The sequence below is a fragment of the Trachinotus anak genome, unplaced genomic scaffold, assembly GCF_046630095.1.
Source record: "Trachinotus anak isolate AG129_WGS33_773 ecotype Australia unplaced genomic scaffold, CSIRO_AGI_Tana_v1 ptg000004l, whole genome shotgun sequence".
Taxonomy (NCBI): Eukaryota; Metazoa; Chordata; class Actinopteri; order Carangiformes; family Carangidae; genus Trachinotus; species Trachinotus anak.
Genome location: NW_027273855.1, coordinates 335,543 through 357,456, shown reverse-complemented (window position 1 = coordinate 357,456; position 21,914 = coordinate 335,543). Strand labels below are relative to the sequence as shown.

Here is a 21,914-nt window from a genome sequence, read left to right as displayed (position 1 = left end):
CGCACCAAAACACAGAGGCAGCCATCTGTGGCGCCATTAAAAGGGGGGGGGGGACAAGTGGAGAGGAGAGGAGGGGGTACAGTGTGGGATTCGGGAAAAAAACCTCAGCAACATAAGCATATATAAACACATCTGTAGGCTGCTACAGATGCTGAACCTGTAATGTCAAGGCTGCCATGTCTCTGACATTTGTTATTTTGTATGTAACAACTGCTGTGAGCGAGATTTCAGACTTGTCTCTGTATTTAATGTCCTATACGCTCCAGACATGAGATCCAGAGAGATGCAGCCAACTACTGATAGAAAATGACATCAGTTATTTGAAAATCAAATACATCCTAGCAGAGCTGGCTAGCTTCTGCATTCAGATCAATGCTACAAAGCTTCCCAGCTGCTTGGTTATCAGCAGCAGGAACATGTGGGTGTGCTGCAGTGCAGTAGGGAGGCCTGACACATTACAAAACCACTGTTGCTATTTCTGGAGCCCGAGATGCTTATAAGTCAAGAGGTGTGCTGAGCATTATGGGTGTGTAGCCTGAATGCATGTCCAGCTGCCCTCATTAGGGGTAACTACAGATGACATATGGCATACGACATTCTCATTCCTTCTAAACGAGCAGATGACTCGCTGGAGGCAATTAGGCAAGGTGAGGGAAATAATGTGTGACATATCTGAGAGGTATCTTCTGCTGCTGACACAGGATGTCACCGTGATCTGGACAAGGAGGATCGATCACTAACAGTTTACCAGAATTTATTTTTTGTTAAATGAAATAATGGTGAATTACAGCAAAACACGTCAGATCTGTGCAGTGAACCTCACAACAGCTTTAGTTTCCAATAGTCTGAGAAAGCTGAATGATTTAATCATAACATTGTCAAATAAACTTTGGCCATGAAGTCTCTATTTAGAGGAAGATTTACTAATTGTAAGTCAAACCCATAAGTCCAAAACTTAAAAAACAAGTCATTTGCCAAAAAAAACCCAAAAACAAACTCTGATTCATCCAAAATACTGAGTTGTTTGTGCCTGATATTCAATGAAACTTTTACAGACTCTTATAATGTAACTGGAAGAAAGGTTGTGTTTGAAGGGATCTGACCTGACATGAGCCACCATGAGTTACACTTATTGACATGACACAGAGCATACAAAAATAATTTAATCAGTGGTGAGTCATGGTAACAGTCATGATTCAAACTTTTTCTTTTCCAGTTGTATGAGGTCATTTTAGTTCTAAACTTGTCTGAAGCAGCTGACCTGTGTATAATGTTCAGTAATCTAAAAAAGTATCTTAAAGAGCTGCAAGAAAACAGAGCAGCGTGTAGCACTAATCAGAGGAGAGCTGTCTACCACAGAGACCCCAACACCCTGCTCGACAACAGCTGATGGGACATCTCATGAGCCGTTTCCTGCATGAGGATCATTAATGGCCAAACTGGGGAGGAGAAGTATCCTGGAAGAGGGACTTAAATGACACAGTGACCAAGTTTCTCAGTCAGCGTCCAGGACACGAGCTGTCCTGGGTTCTGCAGCCTCTGGATTATTATCATTTCCTTCATTTTACCAGGAAGTCCCAGTGAGATTAAAATCTATTTTCAAGAGAAATATCAGCAACATGACTCAAAGGCTTCTAAAGAAAAACAGGTACGTGTCACGACGTCCAAAACCTGATGTCTCAGAAAGAGAGACAGGAAAACAAACTGGTTGTAAGAGCCTCAAGACACAAGTTTCACCAGCTTCATATTCTTGCAACAACATCAACAACTCTGATGGTTTTGTACACGTACAGAATTATCAAAAATTAAAAAAATTTTTGTTTTTTGATTAGTTGCAGTAATGGAATCTTTAAAGGACTTGTGAATGAAATGAAATGAAATGAATGTGAATAAAAATGTGATGTATTATGAATAAATTATGAAATTAGTAGTTCAGATTACCAAAGACTTTGTTTTTGTGTTAGAGAAGAAAATAACCTAAATTATGTCTTTTTTAATGTTTCATGTGTGAAATCCTTAAAACATGACAGTAACCCCCACACAGAGGAATCTCACTGTACAAAGGCCTGAAGCAGAAACACTTGACTGGTTTGATCCAGTCTATTAAAACACCCCCCATCCCCCCACCGCTTACCCCGCCCCCCCTCCCTTTGTCTTTCAGTCATGCCCAGCGTGTCCCAGACTAAAGTAAGTCATCACTGCTGCACTGGCTTCCACACTTTGACAGCTGAGTCTTGTGATGCGTGAAGGACCTCTCTCTCTCTCTCTCTCTCTCTCTCTCTCTCTCTCTCTACCCTCTTTTTAACAGTGCACCATGGACTCAACAGCAGGACCTTACTTACCTATCGACACCCACCCAAAGCCAGATGTAGACTGACGGACTGTTAGATTTAAGAACAGGTCTGAATTTTAAACACGATGTGAAATCAGTGTCAATTCAGACAAAGTTTTGTGATGAACTCTAATATCTAATATCTCTTATATCTTCAGTGCAATGTGACCCTCAGCACACTTTGGTCTTTTGGGAATCGTTATAGCATTAAAGGGAGTTAAGAGGCTCTTATTGTGAAAGTGTGTACACATTTTACTAGTGTCACCGGTGCTTTTCCACTGAACGGATGCTGCCCTGAAAACCCAACAGCCGTGCAGACGGTCTGCCACACAGACTGGGCTGAGCATTAGTTTTAAGACCCTCATCCTCTCCCTGGTATCATTACATGTTGTGACCCCCGTCTGTCACATGACTAAGCTCTGACAGCTGGACTCAGACCAGGAGCTGGTGGGGCAGGATACACTGACATGCTACCAGCCAACACTGGAGAACACTGGAGAACACTGTAGAACACTGGTGGAACAGTGGTAGAACCTGAGCCAGCAGGACCAGTACTGGGCTGAACTCAGGTTCAGCTCAGTGGCCGCAGCAGAAGCTGCAGGTCATGTGACAGATTCTGACCCTGAGGGAATCTGATGTACACAACCATCACTGAACAAACAGCTGTAAAACAGCAGCACACACACTCAGACATGAGTCTTGGTATTATTACACTTAGAGCCATTAGGTCCAGTGTAAAGCACTGCACAGTGAACATATTCATATCGTACATATTTGTATTTTCCATACATCTTTTCACGTTTTTATTGTTAATATATTATTGTTAAATTCTTCTGTTTATATTGAAGCGATCCGACCTGCAGTATTTTCTTGTTCTCATCTTTGTTTATATTCTTTTTCCTTCTTACTATGTTTGCTGTTTTTGCACCAAAACACCAAAAGAAATTCCTTGTATGTGAAAACCTACTGATTCTGATCAGGACGTTTCTGTGCCGTTCATGTGTGGGCTGTTGGTTAGCTCAGCCAGAGGAGGACACTCATGCTCATCTGTAATTGGCCCAAAGATGAGGAAGCCTGAAGAACATTTTCAGCTCAGTGAACACCTGAACATCCAACATACACACCTGACATGACCTGGAAGTTAGTCCAGGTAAGGTTATCTTCTGTCAGCTGGAGGTAATAGTGCAAACATCAGGGATTAATGAAGTCACTATTTGTAATTAGTGATAGTAGTAAGTGCACCATGGCAGTGGGACTTAGCTTTATGTTAATTATAATAACTTTATTTATATATCACCTTGTTAATAAAGAAATCATGTTTATTATTTACATATTATCACATTTTCACTGAAAAAAAAAAAGATGATGATGTGATTTTTGGGGCTTGTGCCAAACAAGCATGTTCCTTTACATCTGGAGAATCTGATTTGTAGGCCGGGCGTCTCTGTAGCAACACAACAGTCACGGAGCCAACAATGTTGTGACATATTTTACCTTTAGCAAAAAAACTGCAGCTCCTGTGATTTGAATATTGCTCTTGGCTGTATTGTGATTTCAATTACTTTGAGATTAATTGTTCAGCCCTGGTTATTCCCATTTCTCCCTTCATTTCCTGTCATCTCTCTACTGTTGGCTTATAACTTATAAAATCGATTTAGAAAACCGGGTCAAGTATTACTTGTGCTTTGTGATGCCTCCACATTGTCCGAAGGACAGGCCAAACACTGCTCACACACTTCAACAACCACTCTGCTCAGGTAATGATGCACAGACAGGCATCCCACTCAGGGGAGTCCAACCAAATCTGATAGCTGGCATCAGAAAGACTTCCTGTGTGTAAACTACTGTTTGTGAAAGCAGAGGATCTGAGTGGCTACGATTCTGCCAACAGTCACTCATTATACAGAAAGTAAAGACATAACATCTGGTCAGTTTTCTATATGGACACTAATATAGTTACAGATGTGAAACACACAACAGTCTGATGCTCATACTCACATGGCTTTGTGTGGCCATGTGATGCAGTGTTTGCATCAAATCAAGCAAAATTCAGACCACCAGGACCGAGCTCAGACGCTCTGCAAACACAATGACTTTCATTTTTAACATGTGACAAATTGGGCCAATAATCTAAAGAATCTCATTTCACTTTAATTTAAAGTGAGAGTTATGAGATGTGGGGTTGTGTGAGGTACTGATCTACAGTCAGTGTGTTACCTGCAGTAGATTCAGTTTAGAGGGGCAGCAGGAGCCGAGTGATGAGCTGCTGTGTTTAGCAGAAAAAAACTGTTTTAGCCACTTTAAAAAATGTCCACAGAAAAAAAAATCTGTTGAAGTTTTCACTTTATTTTGAATATTTTTGCTCTTTATCTGCCGTCAAACAAACCTGGGAGCTCACTGATCAGAATCTACTGCAGATAATACACTGACTACAGATAAGTACCTCACTTAACTCCACGTCAAACATATTTTCAGTGGGTTCTTTCACTGAGATTTAGATTTCCTCTTCGAGACAGACCTTTGATGGCGAGCAACATACACACCAATAATGTTCAGCGTGTTCCTGCAACAAGCACAAGAACATTACATTTTGAAGTGCTTTTCAACAAACTGTCAGAACTAAGCAGCTCTGTGTTCGGCTGCATTTTAACTAGATTTAAGATCTGGATGTGAACTGTTGATAACATCTTTCTCTACTGTGGATGTGGACAGAAGGCAGAAGATAAGTACAGTTATTAGTGGTGTAGTTCATTCTGCACAACACAGCATAAATAAAGTCCATGAAGAAGTTCCAGTTCACAATGAGAGCACATATGGATCCAGTTTAATAAAACAATGTTGGCATATCATTACACAGACTTTAAGGGGCTGCCATGCTACATGAAGGGAGGGCTTTGGCCTGAAACAGTCATTTAATGGTATTGGGTATACAGGAGTTGCTGCTGTGATGTTGAAGTAATTGGGCCAATCCCCAGCCTGTATTTTAACTCGCGCCCTGCTAGGTCAGCGCAGCGAACACTGGATTAAAATCATCTCTCTCCCTGGATTACTGCACTGCTATCTGGCTGCTATATACTGCACAGGGGCCTTTGTGTTTAACCTATGTCCAGTTTCAAAGGATGATACTACATTTTTAGATTTGAAGTGACTACAGTCAGTTATAGTGTTGTCAAAGATAACACTCCACAAAAACCTCCTTCGACCTTCATGAGGATATGGAGTGAATTATGAAACATTCCTGTAGGCAGAACATTTAAAGAGGGATGAGGATCATTGAGCTGTAGCATATCTTTATATCCACAGAATGACTTAATTTCCACTTGTTTTGTGTTTCCTCTAAAGCAGTGGTTCTCAGAGTGGGCCCTGTGCACCCCCAGGGGCTAATTCCGTCCATAAGCAACACAATGACAAAATGTTTGACGATTTTAGTCGTGGGTTTCAAGCACTTTCTGTAATAAAACACCTAAAAGTAAAAATCTCATTAGATGTGTTTGTGATCTCATTTGAGTTTAGGTTGTTTATGTCAGCAGGTTACTATGACCCATAGTTAGGTTTTGTTGCTAGGTGACATCTAGTGGTCGTAGTAATGATGACAGGAGCAAAGGGAAAAGTGCGGTGACGTAGTTTATAGAGCGACAAAGTCCACGTCAGGAGGAGGTTGGGGTGGATGGATGAATATGACCCAGGAGAGCGGTGTTCGATTCCCATGTGCCAGGAGCAGTTTATGTTGTTTCTATTATCCATGACTGTTTGTTGTTGTTATTGTAACCATGACAACAAAGATCGTCTAATGTTGAGGAAGTTCTTATTTTAACCCAAATCACCATCTTTTCCGAAACTTAACTAAGACATGACCGTTATTATAGTAACCATGGCAACAAAGGTAGGTAAGGTAAGGTAACCAAGGTCTGGTATGCTATTTTAGGAGACGCTTTTATGGGTTGTTGAGAAAACGGCCTGTGTGGTTGCTCAGGCTCGAGGACTGGTTGCAGCTCACAGTGGTGCTGCAGACTGGATCAGGTGACAACAAAATCAGAGGGAATCATCTTCTACCAAAGTTTTGACAGTAGTTGTTGTGATACCTCTAGTTTTATACCTGTCCAACACTTGTGACATGCAGGCAGACAGGCAGACACCTGACCAACAATCCCATTCTTAGGTCCAACTGCTGGAGGGACAACAAATACTCCACCACAGAAGTGCATGGAACACAGGCAATAGCTCTTAACAGTGATCAAGTGTTTCCAAATAGATTGCTCTTGGTTGTCACACTTGATACTTATGTCTCATAATGTCGACAGCTGTGATCAATATCCTACCATAAAAAACAAATAACAGACTTCTCCTTTAATGTCACAGAGGAAGTTATTGGTCTCTGGCTCAGCACTGCCTGTGGCTCCACAGATCAGACTGATTAGTGGACGAGTAACATTAAAGAGACCAGAGGTGTTCAACGAGGAAGCTCTGCAACATTATGCCCCTAAACAAGGCAGCTGTTGTTGGCTGGAAGCTCCTATAGTTTGCGCTGTGTGGTTGTTGGAAGGCTGTTGTCTTTTCATCCTCAGGGGGTTGGTCACAATTTTAGTGCAGTGATTAATTCCTGCTCATACATTATATAACACTATTGTTACAGATGCAGCTGATGAACTGGTCCCACTTTATGTTCTGCATGTAACAGTAAATTAATGCTGTACTGCTGCACTGATGTGCTGCTGTCTATAAGACACCATTAACCTCAATTGATTCTATTCTATTTTAGTTCCACACTGTATAAAGAAAATGATTCTGCGCAAAACACTGTGATATTTGAAAATGGTCAAATCTTTTTTTGAGTTAAATAACAAACAGCTCACAACTATCTGAATAACAGCCACACATGCAAAAGCTGCATTGGTGGAACACATGTTTTTATACAGTTCAGCACTGAAACTGAAGATGTGTTTAGTTTTTAGGATTCTCTGAGATGGTTATACAAGGGCTGGACGATCTGATGATCTTATATGATGGACAATCTTACTTTGGCACATGATTGACTTCAGATGAATCGTACTGATCACCTCATTAAAAGCTGCTATATTTAGATTTCAAAAGTTAAGTCGCTGCTAACCAGTCTGTTGCTAACTGTTAAACAGCTAGCCCGCTAACTGCAGCTCTTGTTCTGCTCTGCAACCATGATGAGTTTGAGACACAGTTTATAAACAGAAGAAAGCAGAGTAACGGCAAATCACAACTTCTGGTCAGGACTTTCAGAATAAAATCAGAGTGGAAAAGGGATGCAGAGATCTGTGAGCTGGGTCTTGGAGCTGAAGTGAAAGGCTTTGTGACCAGGAAACCATATGCACAACTAGTCACGAGTTGAACTACATCTGTGGGGAGCCTCGTGACTCAGCTCGCGGATCATGATTCTACCAAAAAAGTTTGTGATGTGATCTTTTGGCCAGATCGCCCACCCCCCGCTACTGTCAGTGAGCAATACTTAAGCTGCTGATGCGCTGAACAGACGCTATTAAACCTGTAGAAACAGATGGATGTGATATCCCCTGTTGGCTTCATTGACATTTCATCGTTAGTGAGCGAGCAGCCAGTTGAGTCTTACTGAACTGTACCACTGAAAATTTGCTTGTTGGTCTTCTTGTTTAGATTATATGAGTCCTGTGTGCCTCAGATTATATGTGTTTTTTTGGTTTTTTTGTAATAGTCTAGTATACACCCCTAATTTAGAAGAGGTTGCCTACCCAATGAGGATTAACTCCACCCAGACACTGCATCACCAACGGCAGGTGGGAGTCCATAAATAAGCGCACCCTCTCTGTGGCCCTCTCTCCATTTCTAAGACACTAGTGTACACTGTTGGCTCTTGCATCATAGATCCCACAGTGGATGTGTGTGGGTGTCGGAGCAGCAAGACAAGAAAAGGCAAAGTCCAAATGAACAGCATGAGTGTGTAACTGCCACCCAAGATGCCATCAAAAAGCCACTTGTTTCCTTGAATAGTGTGAGTGAGTAAATGAGTGCGGAGACCATGAAAGGAAGAAGAAATCATTATCGTGGGGTCAGGGGAGTTTTTATGTTACTCCTTGAAGTCTCCTGTGACTCCTCTGTGTTTACTGCTTTTCTGATACAACTGACAAAAGAGAGTTTTGTCTGAGTCAGTTCCCACTGCCAGAATCATTTCTCTTTCTTCTGAGGCTACGCACTCACCTGGAGCCTCAATGAAAGAGGTCATCTGCTGGGCTTGGGTCTTATTTTATACTTGTCACCATTTATTTCTATAGGGTATGAAAACATTGTGTTCACTAAGGCCACTGCTGAGATCTGGGAACATGGCAGCATTGCTACAACAAAGTCTGAAGTCACATGTTCAGACAGGTTGTAAACAAACCAACAGTTTATCTAGATTATCCAAAGTTAACTCTTTGTGTGTTATGGGTAGATTCTGTCTCTCTCTGTGTTCTTCTCTTGTGTTTGTGGGTGTCCTTCTCCAACCAAACCATCTGAAGACCTGCTTCTCATCAACTCATCAACTGTACAAGCTGCAGCAGTATTTAAACCCCGGCTCATCTCTCTGGTCTCCATCAGATCGTTGAGTCTCCCGTGCAGCACAAACGCAAGTTCTAGTTTATTCTTTCCTAGGGTTCATTTGCATGATCCTAATTCTGTGTTTACCTGTGGTTATTTACTGCCACAATAACCAGCCACATCCTGTTTCGTCCTTGTTTCCTGTTCCCTGTTACAAACTCCATTTCCTGACCAATGACAACATTACTGACGACTCTTCTTACTAGCTTAAAGTCGCTAGATTTGTCGCTAGGTGCTTTTTGAAAAAAAGTCTCTATAGCTCACGACAGATGCAATAAAAAGTTGTCCACGATGCAGGTTTTTAAAATCCCACTGATAGAAACTGTTGGCACCGACTCATTTTTTAAAAGCAACGGCCAATGTAGAAACTTCAACTCCGTCACGTGGCATTCAGCTGACCAATGGTGGAAATATGATCACTCAAGACAGTCAGTCAGTCAGATATTATAAGGCTGGCCCCACTGCTGCAGTCCAGCCCAAGAAATCCTACACCTCCAATAATGCAACTGAATAGCATCAGAGCTTCCATGTTGCTCATGTGTTTGCTCGGTCTTCCACAGGTTTTACTTTAAAAGCTTGTAGTCCCCAAGTCCAGCCTGAGAAACCATCACCCAGATGACATCACCAGGATGCATCACTCTTATTGGTTTACGGAAACACGAGTGGGGGGTATACGGACAATCTCTGAGCTGAGGCATCCCAGAGATTACATCAGTGGTTACAACTTAAAGCAAGTAACGAGTGAGCTAAAACTGGATTCTCAAAGTAGCTGCCCCATCGCTGGTTCCACGCCAGGGCTGATGAGTTTATGTAATCCTACAGTTGGCCAGCACTGAGTGGACCAAGTGTTCTCCCTATTAAGATGCATGTGTGGAAATATAGCATGCGGACGACCTAGAGTCACGTTTTAACAGTTGCTACAACAATCGTTGCCTTTGGATGCTCTGGTTTCTTGAGCTAATAGTGCATAACAATCATACAAAATCATGCTAATCAACAGAAGCAACCACCCTCATCACTAACTGCAAATGCAAACTGTTCCAGCTCAAAGATTAATCCCTCGGGGATGGCAGCGTTGTGTCCAAATTCCCATTTCTAATTGGAGCCTTATTTGATCTGATCAGTGATTGCAGGATGGAAAACCCTCTCTCTTGTTTGATGGCGAGAACACTTTGTCTTGCAGCAGTGACAGAGGCCTTCTGTTCGACATCCATTACACTTTTTTACATTTGGAGAGTGTGTGTACATGCTGTGAGGATGGGAGCTGAAGTATGTGGTGTGTAATGGTATTGGGCAGGAACTATGAGCAGCAAAGCAGGACCATAGTCTCCCACATCAGCCAGACATTGAAGGCAGCAGTCCAGCGTCTGGTGGTCTCCAGTTAACCAGTTTAACCACTTACAGACTGACTACAGCTCCATAATGCAGTCCCGATGGGCCGTCTCACCAGTGCAGCAGAGAACCAGAGGAGAGCTACAGCTGCTGATATGAACTGATACACAGCCACAGCTAACAAGAGGAAATGGGAGCAGATGCATCATTGTGCAGCATTAGGTAACAACCAACTGCACTGCAAACTGAGCTGTTCAGCTGAGTATTATCCATAAAGTGCTATTAATAGGTCAGTGACCAGTCAGCAAAACTGACACACAGGAAAGTAACTTCAAACCAGACACACACACACACAGCCGCGGTCCTACACAGGCTCATAAATAGTTGGAAACAGCGTAGGGATCAATACACAGGATGACTCAGATTGCACAGAGCATGGCCACTACAGCCCCAATCGCTCCCAAACCAGATATATCCTCTGAGATGTAATACTCCAGCTCTGTATTCACCTCCTGCGCTGCAGAGAGCAGGCCAAGGACAGAGAGGCTGAATGCTGAAGTGTCTTTTCACTTTAGGCAAAGAAACATTCAGAGTAAACAGGGCTGAGCCATGACCACTAGCATCAGAGAACACACCAGAGCAAATAACACAGAGTCACTGACACAAGGAAACGTGGGAGAGCCCGACTAACACCGGACTTCTTCACACTGCGCACAATTAGAAGTAGAAATAATAAGACAAACATCGTAATTAAATCACATGAACTTTCCTTACAGATAGTAATGGCCACAAAAACACAGTTGTGGATAAAATGGATGCCGCTAATCCAGTTGTTGTAAGTGGATTCACTGAAATAGCAACAGTAAAATTGGCAGGTTTCTTCGATCAATGTGAAAAATAATAAACTAACTGCTCTAAGCAAGCGCTACTACAACTTCTGTGTCAACTAAAAATCATATTGGCAGGACTGATAGGCCATTCACTACCGACTGGCACAACAAAATAACCCCCCTCCAAATATAGATCAGCTAACATGAGCACAGTGTCAGGCTGAGTGAATGAACTCAAACACACTGGCAATTCAGTCTAATGATCAGACTAACGGCTGCCAGCTCTAAACTCTACAACATCCACAATCCTCAGCCACTGATAAATTGTCAAAATACACCAAAATTACAGGGTATAAGCAGTTTTTTTTAACACAAGTGAACCTGTTTAAAAAGGTGATTGACTCCTTTTTCACTGCCAGATGGGTTTGAGAGAGAAGACAAACAACTGCAGGGAGCAATGTCATCACATGCAGTTACAGAGCACACACAGACAGACGCAGGAGAGAAACAGTGAGCTGCTAGCCGCTGTGCAGACCATTGAAACGGGCCCACAGTGTCTCATCCCCAGGTCGGTGCTCGTCAGTGTTGGAGCCTCCATATGATCGTGATTATGTGTTTTTAAAACTCATTTCAGGGCTGCAGCTCAATAGTTTATCTCTGAGCGCAGTGTAGCCGTGGTGCTGGACAGGTGATAGGTGTATTTACAGTGTCTGTTGTGTTTACATCAATACCAATTGCAGCGTCATCTGACTCAGGTGATAATGCCAGTTGTACCTTTTTCCATTGACGACAAAAGCCAGATGTTAGCGGGCCTTTTTTGACCAGTGGAAAAATATGCAAATTAGAGCTGCAGCAAATTTAAAACACTCTGTTTCAAGAGGGAAAAATCACTGCACAAAGAAAGCTTTAGTCCCCCCCCCCGACATACCGTCTTTGTGTTTTTATCATTACCCATTAAAATGGTCCCTCTCCAATTAAGTGAAGCATATCGATAAAGTCGAGAGAACTGCAAGGTAAAATGGTCAACAATGATGCAACAGAGGTGGATGTATTTTAATTCTTTGTACCTGGTCTGGGCCAAAAACACTGGATCTGACATTTCCCATAATGCACCTTGATAGTCTTGCCTTGAAAACACACAGGTCTTTCAGTCCCACAATTCAATCAGGACAATTCTATTAAAAAGCTGAAGCTGAGATAACCCTGATGACAACACCAGGGCTAGACTGGTTAAACTCCACAGAAGACATACAGTTGTTTTCACTAAACATGACGGGGAAATTGATGTTGGTGTGTAAAATGCTTTCATAACACATACACAACTGTGTAGACTTTCTTTCCCTCTGCGACATCAGCAGGGTAGAAAGGAGAGGAGAAGAAGAAGAAAAAGAAGAAGAAGACAAAGCACTTTTGGTATTTTTACATTCTTTGTTCCTGAGCCTCTCCTCTGTAGAAATGAGCACAGCCACTGGCCAAGCAATCCCATGAACCCCCTCCATAAACACACTCACACCCACCCACACACACAGACATATATATATATACACTGTTTGTCCTGACTGACAGAGACAGATAGAAATTTGGTTTGTTGGCCATATGTACAATTTAAGCTGCACAAAGAGGTTTTTGAAGGTCAACCTTAACATTTTTGGATTAAAGTGGCAGGAATCCCCACTATCTTATCACAATATTCGATCTTTAACCCATTTTCATGGTGCTAAAAATAAAACAGTTCTGTGACAGACATGTATTCTGGTCAGGATGGATAAGCCTCTGAAACAGCATTTAGACCATTAGAGTCAATTTAGGTTAAAGGATTCCAATAGAACCGGTGTAACAGTGGTCTAATGTGCAATCAACCTGCATTACAACCTTTACAGCCAGACATACATCTGAATCTCAGACGAACACTGGCCTGATATAATGGTTCAATCATACACCATCATAACAATGCAACCGTCACACACACAAACACACACACACACACACACACATGCATGCACATCAACACCATGTCACACTCGTTGGCAGGTGCAGCCGCTGAGCGGGCTGCCCAACAGACAGCCTTCCAGGGCTACGATACTGTGAAGCCAGCCAGCAGCAGGCACCAGCCATGCTAGCAAAGCTAGCTGGTTGCATGCACACAATACCTGCCTGCAGTGCGTGACACGACAAGCGACAAGGCATGAATCAATCATGCAAATCGTGGGAGCAGATAGATTTCCCACACACACACACACACACACACACACACACACACATACATACACACACAAAAAGGAATCAAGGCAAGGACACACTCGCCCAAATCCATTGTCTCAGGGCTTGGGGTGAAAAAAACAGACGGGTGGATGACAAAATGGATGGATGGATGGATGGATGGAAGGATGGATGGAAGTATGCAGAGATAGATAGCTCACCGGTTTGCCTTCTTCCTTTCTCTCCACCTCTTTCAGCACATTATCCAGGCTAAGTGTGCATGTGTGTATGTGTACATGTGTGTGTGTGTGTGTATGTGTATATGTGTATGTGCGGTGAGCCGGCGAGGATACACACTGCTACATCCCCTCCTCTCCCTCTCTCTGACGATCCCTCCCTCTTTCTCTCTCCTCCCTGGGATTTATTTCATTATTTCCTCCCTCCCTCACTCGCCCTTTCTTCCTCTCTCTCTCCTCACAGCTGATGGAGTCGCCTTGCTTTTCTCCAGGCTGTTTAATTCTCTCTCTCTGTCTGCTCCTGCTTGCAGGATGTGTTATCCTCGATGAAGTCGTACCGCTCTGGTTTTTTACTGTGGCAGGCTGAGCCAAGAATAGAAGAATAAAGGGAAAAAAATGAAGTGCCTGCCTTGTATATTAACAACTGATATCTGCACGGTACAATGCTCCCTCCCTCTCTCTCCCCGTCTCTCACTTTCACACTGTGTCCCTCACCCGCCTCTGTGTCTTGTGTGATGCAGCAGCGCTGCAGGCTCCTCCCTGGAGAGACAGCGGTGCCACACAGCTGAGAGAAAGCGAGGGGGATGCTGGGAAAAAGAGCTGGCAGTGGTGGGAGGGGAAGGAGGAGGGTGGGGCTGTGGGGGGATGGGTGGGGCTTGGTGCTGGTGATGGGAGTGGGGGGGGGGGGGGGGGGGGGGGGGGGGTGGGTCCAGTGCAAGGCAGGGCAGCCTCCATCCACAGTGCACATCATCCAGGATTTCAACACTTCCATCTCCTCTCTCCCTCCCTCCATCATTCTCTCTCCTCACAGAGGGGGTCTGTTCACTCTTCTCACACACACACACACACACACACACACACACACACACACACACACAAAATCACACTTTAAGCCTGAAAAAAAGCTGCTTTCATGGGGTGACTTGTCTCTTGTCGTCAGGCCTATAAGGACCTCTGTCAGTTTCTCCATGAAGATATTTCTCTATTTATTTTGGCAACATAAATTTGTCTTAAAATATGAGACTGTAACCAGGCAGACTGGTTGCCATCTACACAGGACTTTGATTGGACTGCAGGACAAAGACACACAATGTCTTTCTGCAAACAGAGGTGTAGGTGTCAGATTGTGGCAGATGGTAACAGAGGGAGTGAGAACTTGTTTTTAGAGGAGGCAGTGTTGGCCCACTACTCTCCATATTTCCATTAAATGTGGCACAGATCCCCACGGTCCCCAGAGGATGAATCCTAATGAATGTGGTGCCTCCCTGACTGTTCCTCTAGAGCCACTGTGACACTGATTCAGAGTGAGAGGCCGCACCGACTACTGGATGAGTTACCATGAAATCCGGTACATTGTGGACAGTCATGTTCAGCGTGACACCAGGAACGAGCTGCGGGCTGTTCACAGAGCTGCGTGTCTCCAGTGAGTCTCCACATGCAGCTGCTAAAAAATATATAATAATATAAAAAATGTTTTATCTTAGTGTCATATTCAGCTTCAGCCTCGACGTAGAAAACTATAGTGACAGGTGTCAATTTTATGTCATGTTGCTACACTGTTGACAGTCGCTAGCAATACCTCCAGGGCCCACCAGTGGGCCCCAGCCCACAGGTTGAGAACCACTGCTCTAACTCACGCTATACAGCCACGAGGCAAGAGACATGTGTCCGCTCTAACCCGTTAACATGGGCGCCAAAATGCACGCACCACGCAGCCTGTGCAAATGTTAGCATGCTAACACAATAAACTAAGATGGTGAACATAGTTAGCATTATACCTGCTTAGCATCTGACTGTTAACATCATCAGTGCTGATGAGACTCTTCATCATGTTCCACGACTGCTACGATCAAACAGACTCTCACTGTGAAGTCACTGCTTCAGCCACTGTCCCATCAAACAGGAGCTCAAACATTTGTTCTGCAGGTTTGAGACATTTATGATCTGAATCATTTTGTCACTGCTGACAGGCGTAGTGTCCACAACCAGATCATAATACAGTTGCAAATAATCGGATATAGATGCTTATTAAAGTACATGTCCTCCTGAGGACACTGCTGTATAAACAGATAATGAGTGACAAGATAGTTGTAATATTATAACATATGTCTTCATTGGAGAAGTTATAATTGTTTGGTGAACCCTGTAAATTAATAATTACATTTGGAATTACATTCTATATTTAATTTTATTGGTTAGTTTCTGTCAAGTTATGTTTTATACGTCAGTTACTCTGCTGGTCTTCACACACTCTGTGTATCTGTAACCACTCCCCATTGAATAAGATTAAATCTGAGTATTTACAGAATCAGAAAACTTTATTGATCCCCAGGGGGAAAGTTTGTTACATTACAGAATAGAGAATAACATACGATTATAGAGGTAAAGATAAAAAGATAAAAAATTTATATAAACACAAGATGTAAAAATATGTCCTTAAACTGTAACATACAAATATACAATATAAATATTATTGCAACAGTATACTGTGTACTTGCAGTTTAGTGTAGTTCACAGGGAGGATGGAACAACGAGGGGTGAAAAGCCTGTAACATGTGGTGATGATGATGAGTAGTAACCTTCCTCATACTCCTGCTTCAGACACTGAAGAGTTTCAGCTCATCATCACACAGAAGCAGTCAGAGGACAAATTACAGGACATAACTTATTATTAAACACATGTTGGTGTTTCTACTTTGGATTTTTAAGTTCTGCACTAAAACATGAATCACACAGTCTCATTGTTACACAGTAAATATTTGAGGGGATTTCTCTTCTGTTCTTTTAAGCCCAATTATTATTCTGCTCACTTTTTAGCACCTCACTGGTCCCACACTGTTCATCAGCACTCTAAAAATGAATGAGCAGCAATGTCAGCCTTCCTCCTTCCTCCTCCTCCTCCTTCCTCCTCCTCCTCCTCCTCCTTCCTCCTCCTTCCTCCTCCTCTTTCCTCCTCCTCCTCCTCCTCCAGCTCTATCCTTCCCTCCTCTTTCCACTCATGAACATCAACAGCAAACAAATGAGGTTCAACTGGAGCAAACAGCAGGAAGCCACAGTTATTCCTGTCACATGTACAACATTACACATCATCCACCGGGCACAACAAACAACACACAGTCACACACACAGTCACACACACACACACTACCCTGATGTGTGTGTGTGTGTGTGTGTGTGTGTGTGTGTGTGTGTGTGTGTGTGTGTGTGTGTGTGTGTGACTGCGTGTTTCCCTTATTACCTACCTACAGTTTGACAGCCACTCTCCGCTCTCCACACAGTAAACCAGTGGTCTGCCTCAGGGCTAAAGCACAGGGCTGCCCTCCCATCAAACACACACACACACACACACACACACTGCAGTCCACAAGCTGCTGAAACATGCTGTCACAGCAAATTGACAGTCAGGGAGTGCAGCAAACAACATGAGAGTACATGAGAGAGAGAGAGAGAGAGAGAGAGAGAGAGAGAGAGCAGCAGTAACTACAGTGACTGGTCATGTTAACACAACAATGGCTCAACTGATATCACAGCTCAGGAACAATCCTCAGGTTTTTTCAGGAGGAGCAAACTTTGTATAAACGGCACCAAAGTGCAGAAAACTGTCAGACGAGGGCCCGCCCACCGACCACGACAGGCCACGGCATTAACAGGTTCATATTCATGGTCTACAGAGGATGAACCCTCATGTTTGGTGACATTTTACTTCTTCTCTTGTCCAACTATGAGGCCAAAGTTTCCCTTTGTGCACATGAAATATGAAACACTCATGGATGGTTTCAATCTGTCCATTAGATGAAAACATTTCCCAGTCTCCCAATGACGCTGCACGCAGCTACACCTGAGTCTACGTCTTTTATGGAGTATTTTATACTCAGAGCTGATATGATTCCTCCATTTTTGGACTCTCTGACTCTCCATTATCTCAAAGGTCAGCACTGTCAGGATGGTTTGCAGCTGGTCAGCAGACTGAATTCATATGTCAGAGTTCACCAAAGAAGAAGACTCCATGAGTGAATCCACTTACTGCAGCAATATTATACACTCTAATAGAAAGACAGCCATTTAATTGGCTGAGCACAGTTCTGCTCCCAAGAGCTCAAAGCCTTTGATTTTAATGACCACATGTCGTTTCCTCTAACAAGACATTTGAATGTGCAGTGTTTAGGGCAGATTTCATGTCAAGCAGTTTTAACTTCCAGGAAAAATCCAGGAACACATCAACGTGTTTTTTGGTTTTTTTTTTAACTGATGAAAATATGATACAGAACGTTAAAAAAATACAAGGAATCAATACCTGACCTGTACATACTTGTATGTGTTACCAGGACATTCTGCAGTTTTTAATGAAACTTTCAAACATTTAGTCTATTTGAGCTTTAATCACACAGAACAATGATGTAACTAAATCTTGATCAGACAATAAGTGATGGAGACGATGTCTCAGGGCCTCCAGGGATCGAGATCCATTAATATGTTTTCAATTAAGTGCAATTTTTGTTTTTCATAGTTTATTGAAATGTCCTCAATTATTTGTGATATTTCTGTAAATGAAAACACTTCAGTTTGAATAGTGCAGGTAGTATTTTGTTCATTCTGCTCATATTTTCTTTGTAATGTACAAAATGTGATGTAATAGTCACAAATCTTCAGGTGTCCAGGTTGAAAGAAACTGTAACTTAAATAGTCTGCATGTGTTATTCAGTGGTCCGTGTTAATCCTTCATCTTCACTGACTGAGGGTTGGTACTTAGATCTTCAGCAGCTCTGGATGTTCATCTAACATCATCAGAGGCCAAAGAGCTCTCACACACTCCACTTAGTCCTTGCACCAAAGCCTGGTTTCTACAAGGTGCCTAACCTAGTTTAACAGTGATAGTTACAACACATGGGGTCTTCTGTATCCGTGACATCAGGGGTCTCACTCTAACTGGAGACCTGGAGCGGGATAAAGAGTGAAAGCAGAGCTGATGTACTCACTGTCCTCTCCAGGGCAGGGCAGACCGGGCCGCTCCGGGATGCTGGGGAAGACTGCAAAAGACAGACAGTAAAATAAATCGACCTTTTCTTCGTCTGTCACCGAGCAGAGGTGTGAGAGCAAAATGTACAAAATCAGTAAGGAACTAACTGACTGACTGGTATACAGCGAAATAGGTCTGATCTGTATCCAGATATGAAATCCTGATGATGAACACCTTGAATTAGATATGGATTCAAATTTTATATCTTTATATCTTCACCATAACGTCAAGTCATCTCCACACTCAGGAAATATTACAGTAATTGAAAAGTCTGGCCACGAGGAAAGCCGATATAAAATTTGTGGAGTGCTGTGTCACTCCTGGGTTGTTAAGGTGCTGCAGTTTCCTGTGGTGTTTGAGGCTCATAAAAACGTCCACTGAGGCAGATATTTAAATGATTCTTATGTTAATAATCACCGTGCAGCAGCAGTCCAGACTTCTTGGTCCGATTGTAAATACGAAATGCTTCCTCCAGCTCGATCTGAGACGAGATGGTACAAGGGTCCCCTGCACACATACAAACACACACACTTTTTATTGATACGATCAGCTGACTAGAGCCAGAGACATCAGTCAGTTGTTCAGTTGAGAATTTGCTGCTGGTCTTTTGAACTGCTGGTCAGACAACACAAGATATTTGTTGATTTAGGAAACTGTGAAGGACATTTCTAACAGTTTTCTGATGTTTAATGAGCCAAACGATTGACAGGTTAGTCAAAGATCCACAGGTTGAGAAACACTGTCTTCACAAAGTTAAAGAAAAATCATCCAAAGTCATCTACAGGCTCAACACAACTGTGAGGAGTCTGACCAGACTGTAGGAGGCAGACTCATTATGATGTCACAGTGACGTTGACCTTTGACCATGTCATAGTATAATACTGTAAGACATTCGAGTTAAATTGTGTCATAGTTAACTAAAACAGAACCAAACCAGTGAACAGTAACTAAACTTAGCAGTACTTTGTGTTTCACTTTAACCAGAAATGATGATGGTTAATGAACTGGAACCAAACACAATGCAATGACATTAGTCAGCAAAATAAGGATGAACTCATGAGAATTTGGTGGTCAAAGGTCAACGGTCAAAGGTCACCGTGACCTCACAAATAACACATTTTTGGCCATAACTCACTGAAGGGATTTAGATGCAAAAGGCCAAAGGTCGACTTCACTGTGACATCATAATGTTCTGCATAAACACCTCTGGCGTTTATTCAACACTGTAACTCAGGCAGAGAAGACTGTGACCTTATTTCCTGCACCTTGCTGATTGGCGGAGGGATACGACCGCCAGGCAGTAAGTCTAGTTCTCTCTTTATGCTGAGTCACAGTCATTTAAATTTCTGAACAAAGATAAGATATTTAATAAAAAGCAGTGACTGATGGTATTAACAGATGCTGGTGGTCGTGAGTGTGGACTGCTGGATATGAGTTCTTCAGGTCATTCCAGTGTGCAGCGTGATGTGGCAGTGACGGCTTCAGACTGGCCAGGAGCCCAGGAAATGGGCTCTGGGCCAGAGTTTAGCAGTGGGACTAACAGGGCACAGAAGATGCCTTCAGGACGAGACAGAGCACACAGACTGATGTATAAATGTGAGGCACACCCACCTTCATCATCGATCCACTTGAGCGTGATGGGCTGCTGCTTGGCAACACTGCACATCGTTCTCACCTCCTCACACAACTCCACAAAGGTTACCGTGGCAGCCAAGTCTGTGATCAACATGTCCCTGAATGCACACACACAGAAAATGTCAAGATTGAGTCATTTTGTCTAAGTGGAGCAGAGATCAAGAGATCCCTCAGGGGGTTCAAGCAGTCAACAACAAAATGAGAAACTCTTCACTGTTATTGAATTCAAACGTCCCCGTGGTCTGACACTAGAGGTTACAGACGAGGAGGCTCCCTCCTCAGTTACTGGTTGTTATCTGACGAGGTGTTTACGGAGTATTTGGATGCACAAACAGGTTTGCCGGAGTACACGTTGGAGGAGACTGTTGGCTGGGTCTGCAGCACAGTTAATGACATATTGACCGGAGAATGTGATTCACTGGGCATGTCTGTTGTGCAGCATTTACTGTTGGCTCCGCTCAGTCTCTGCTGAAGTTAACTGGCACATTCAGAATATTATACACAGGTGTTAAATGGTGCCATCCAGGCTCAGACGAACGGACAAAATCAGAAGAGGTGCCACAAAATACAGATGAAGAGAGTGGACAATGGCAGTCTGAGCAGTTTGGGCTGGGCGTTTGCTGGTTCAGATTTTGTCCCGATTATATATTGTGTCCCCTGGAAACACCTGGTGGACACAATATATACATATACAAATACTTTGCACTGATAAACTGGGCAGCAGGTTGAAACCAGTGGCCATGACTGATTAGTTTGACCATAAACAGGAAGCACAGTGGGAGGAACTTCGTATCAGTGCTGGCCTCCAACTTCCCTTATCAGTTTAAAGAAGGGCGTGCGTTCAGTTTCACCCTCACTGCACTGCTGCCGGCTGAACACCACACTGAGGGCAAAATGTATGCACATTCAACAGAGCATCAGGTTTATAATGTGTGTGTTTTACGCTGTAAACAAACGTCACCACCTGAAACACTGATGGTGGACGTGCCGGAGCTGCAGTGAGCGGCCTGTGTGAGTGTGTGTGACAGGTCTCTGGGTGTGTGTGGCCAAGTGTTTATGGCAAGTGTTTGTTGGACTCTGACGAGGTGGAGCAGAGACAGCTTGTTTCCCAGCAGGCATTGCTCCACACAGTCAACACCCACACAGGTCAATGTGGACACACAAACAAACAAACAAACACACACACACACACACACACACACACACACAGCAGGAAGGTTTATGCTTGTATATGTTTGCCAATATTTCCTCACATTGATCCAGTATTTGTCCTGTAATCACATTAGATGTGGTTGAGTTGACTCTGTCTCTGTGAGTGTTACTGTAGGTGTGAGGTGATATTGTACATTTATTTCTAATTTTATCAGGTACTTGCCTTATTGTGCTTTTTATATTTGACAGTTAATCAGTGCTACACTGACCTAAACCTCAATGACACTTGTGCAACACTGTGTGATAATTGTGTGGTGAGTTCTGTCACCAACTAGACACTGGACAACTCACTGTGTGTTGGTTCCTTTGGATCACACACTGTGTCACTGGGTTTCCTCCTGCTACAACTGGCAGCCCATCAAACAAACATTAGTCTGGGCTGAAGCTCTGTTAAAGCTTCAACAGTTATGATGATGGATGATTGTAGCAGCCTCTGTTGATATTTACCCGATAACCTATTGATCTGTGATTGATTGTGGGGTAAGTTAACACTGCCCACAGGGGACTTCATGTTACTGTTAGACTCAAGGGGTATGCTGAAA

At 43.1% G+C, this 21,914-nt stretch overlaps 1 protein-coding gene across 2 annotated transcripts in view; it reads right to left on the bottom strand.

Moving 5' to 3' along the window:
• prkcz (protein kinase C, zeta) overlaps nucleotides 1-21,914 on the bottom strand; it is a 113,273-nt gene that overhangs the window by 82,401 nt on the left and 8,958 nt on the right. Inside the window, exons 2-4 of one of the 2 annotated variants that reach the window (XM_071475041.1) lie at nucleotides 20,137-20,258; nucleotides 18,943-19,032; nucleotides 18,485-18,535 (exon numbers count right to left, since the gene is read on the bottom strand). In XM_071475041.1, coding sequence (XP_071331142.1) covers nucleotides 18,485-18,535; nucleotides 18,943-19,032; nucleotides 20,137-20,258 — 263 coding nt within the window. Of the gene's footprint in view, nucleotides 1-13,493; nucleotides 13,695-18,484; nucleotides 18,536-18,942; nucleotides 19,033-20,136; nucleotides 20,259-21,914 lie in introns of those variants that run through there. The other variant, XM_071475044.1, reaches the window with a different exon arrangement.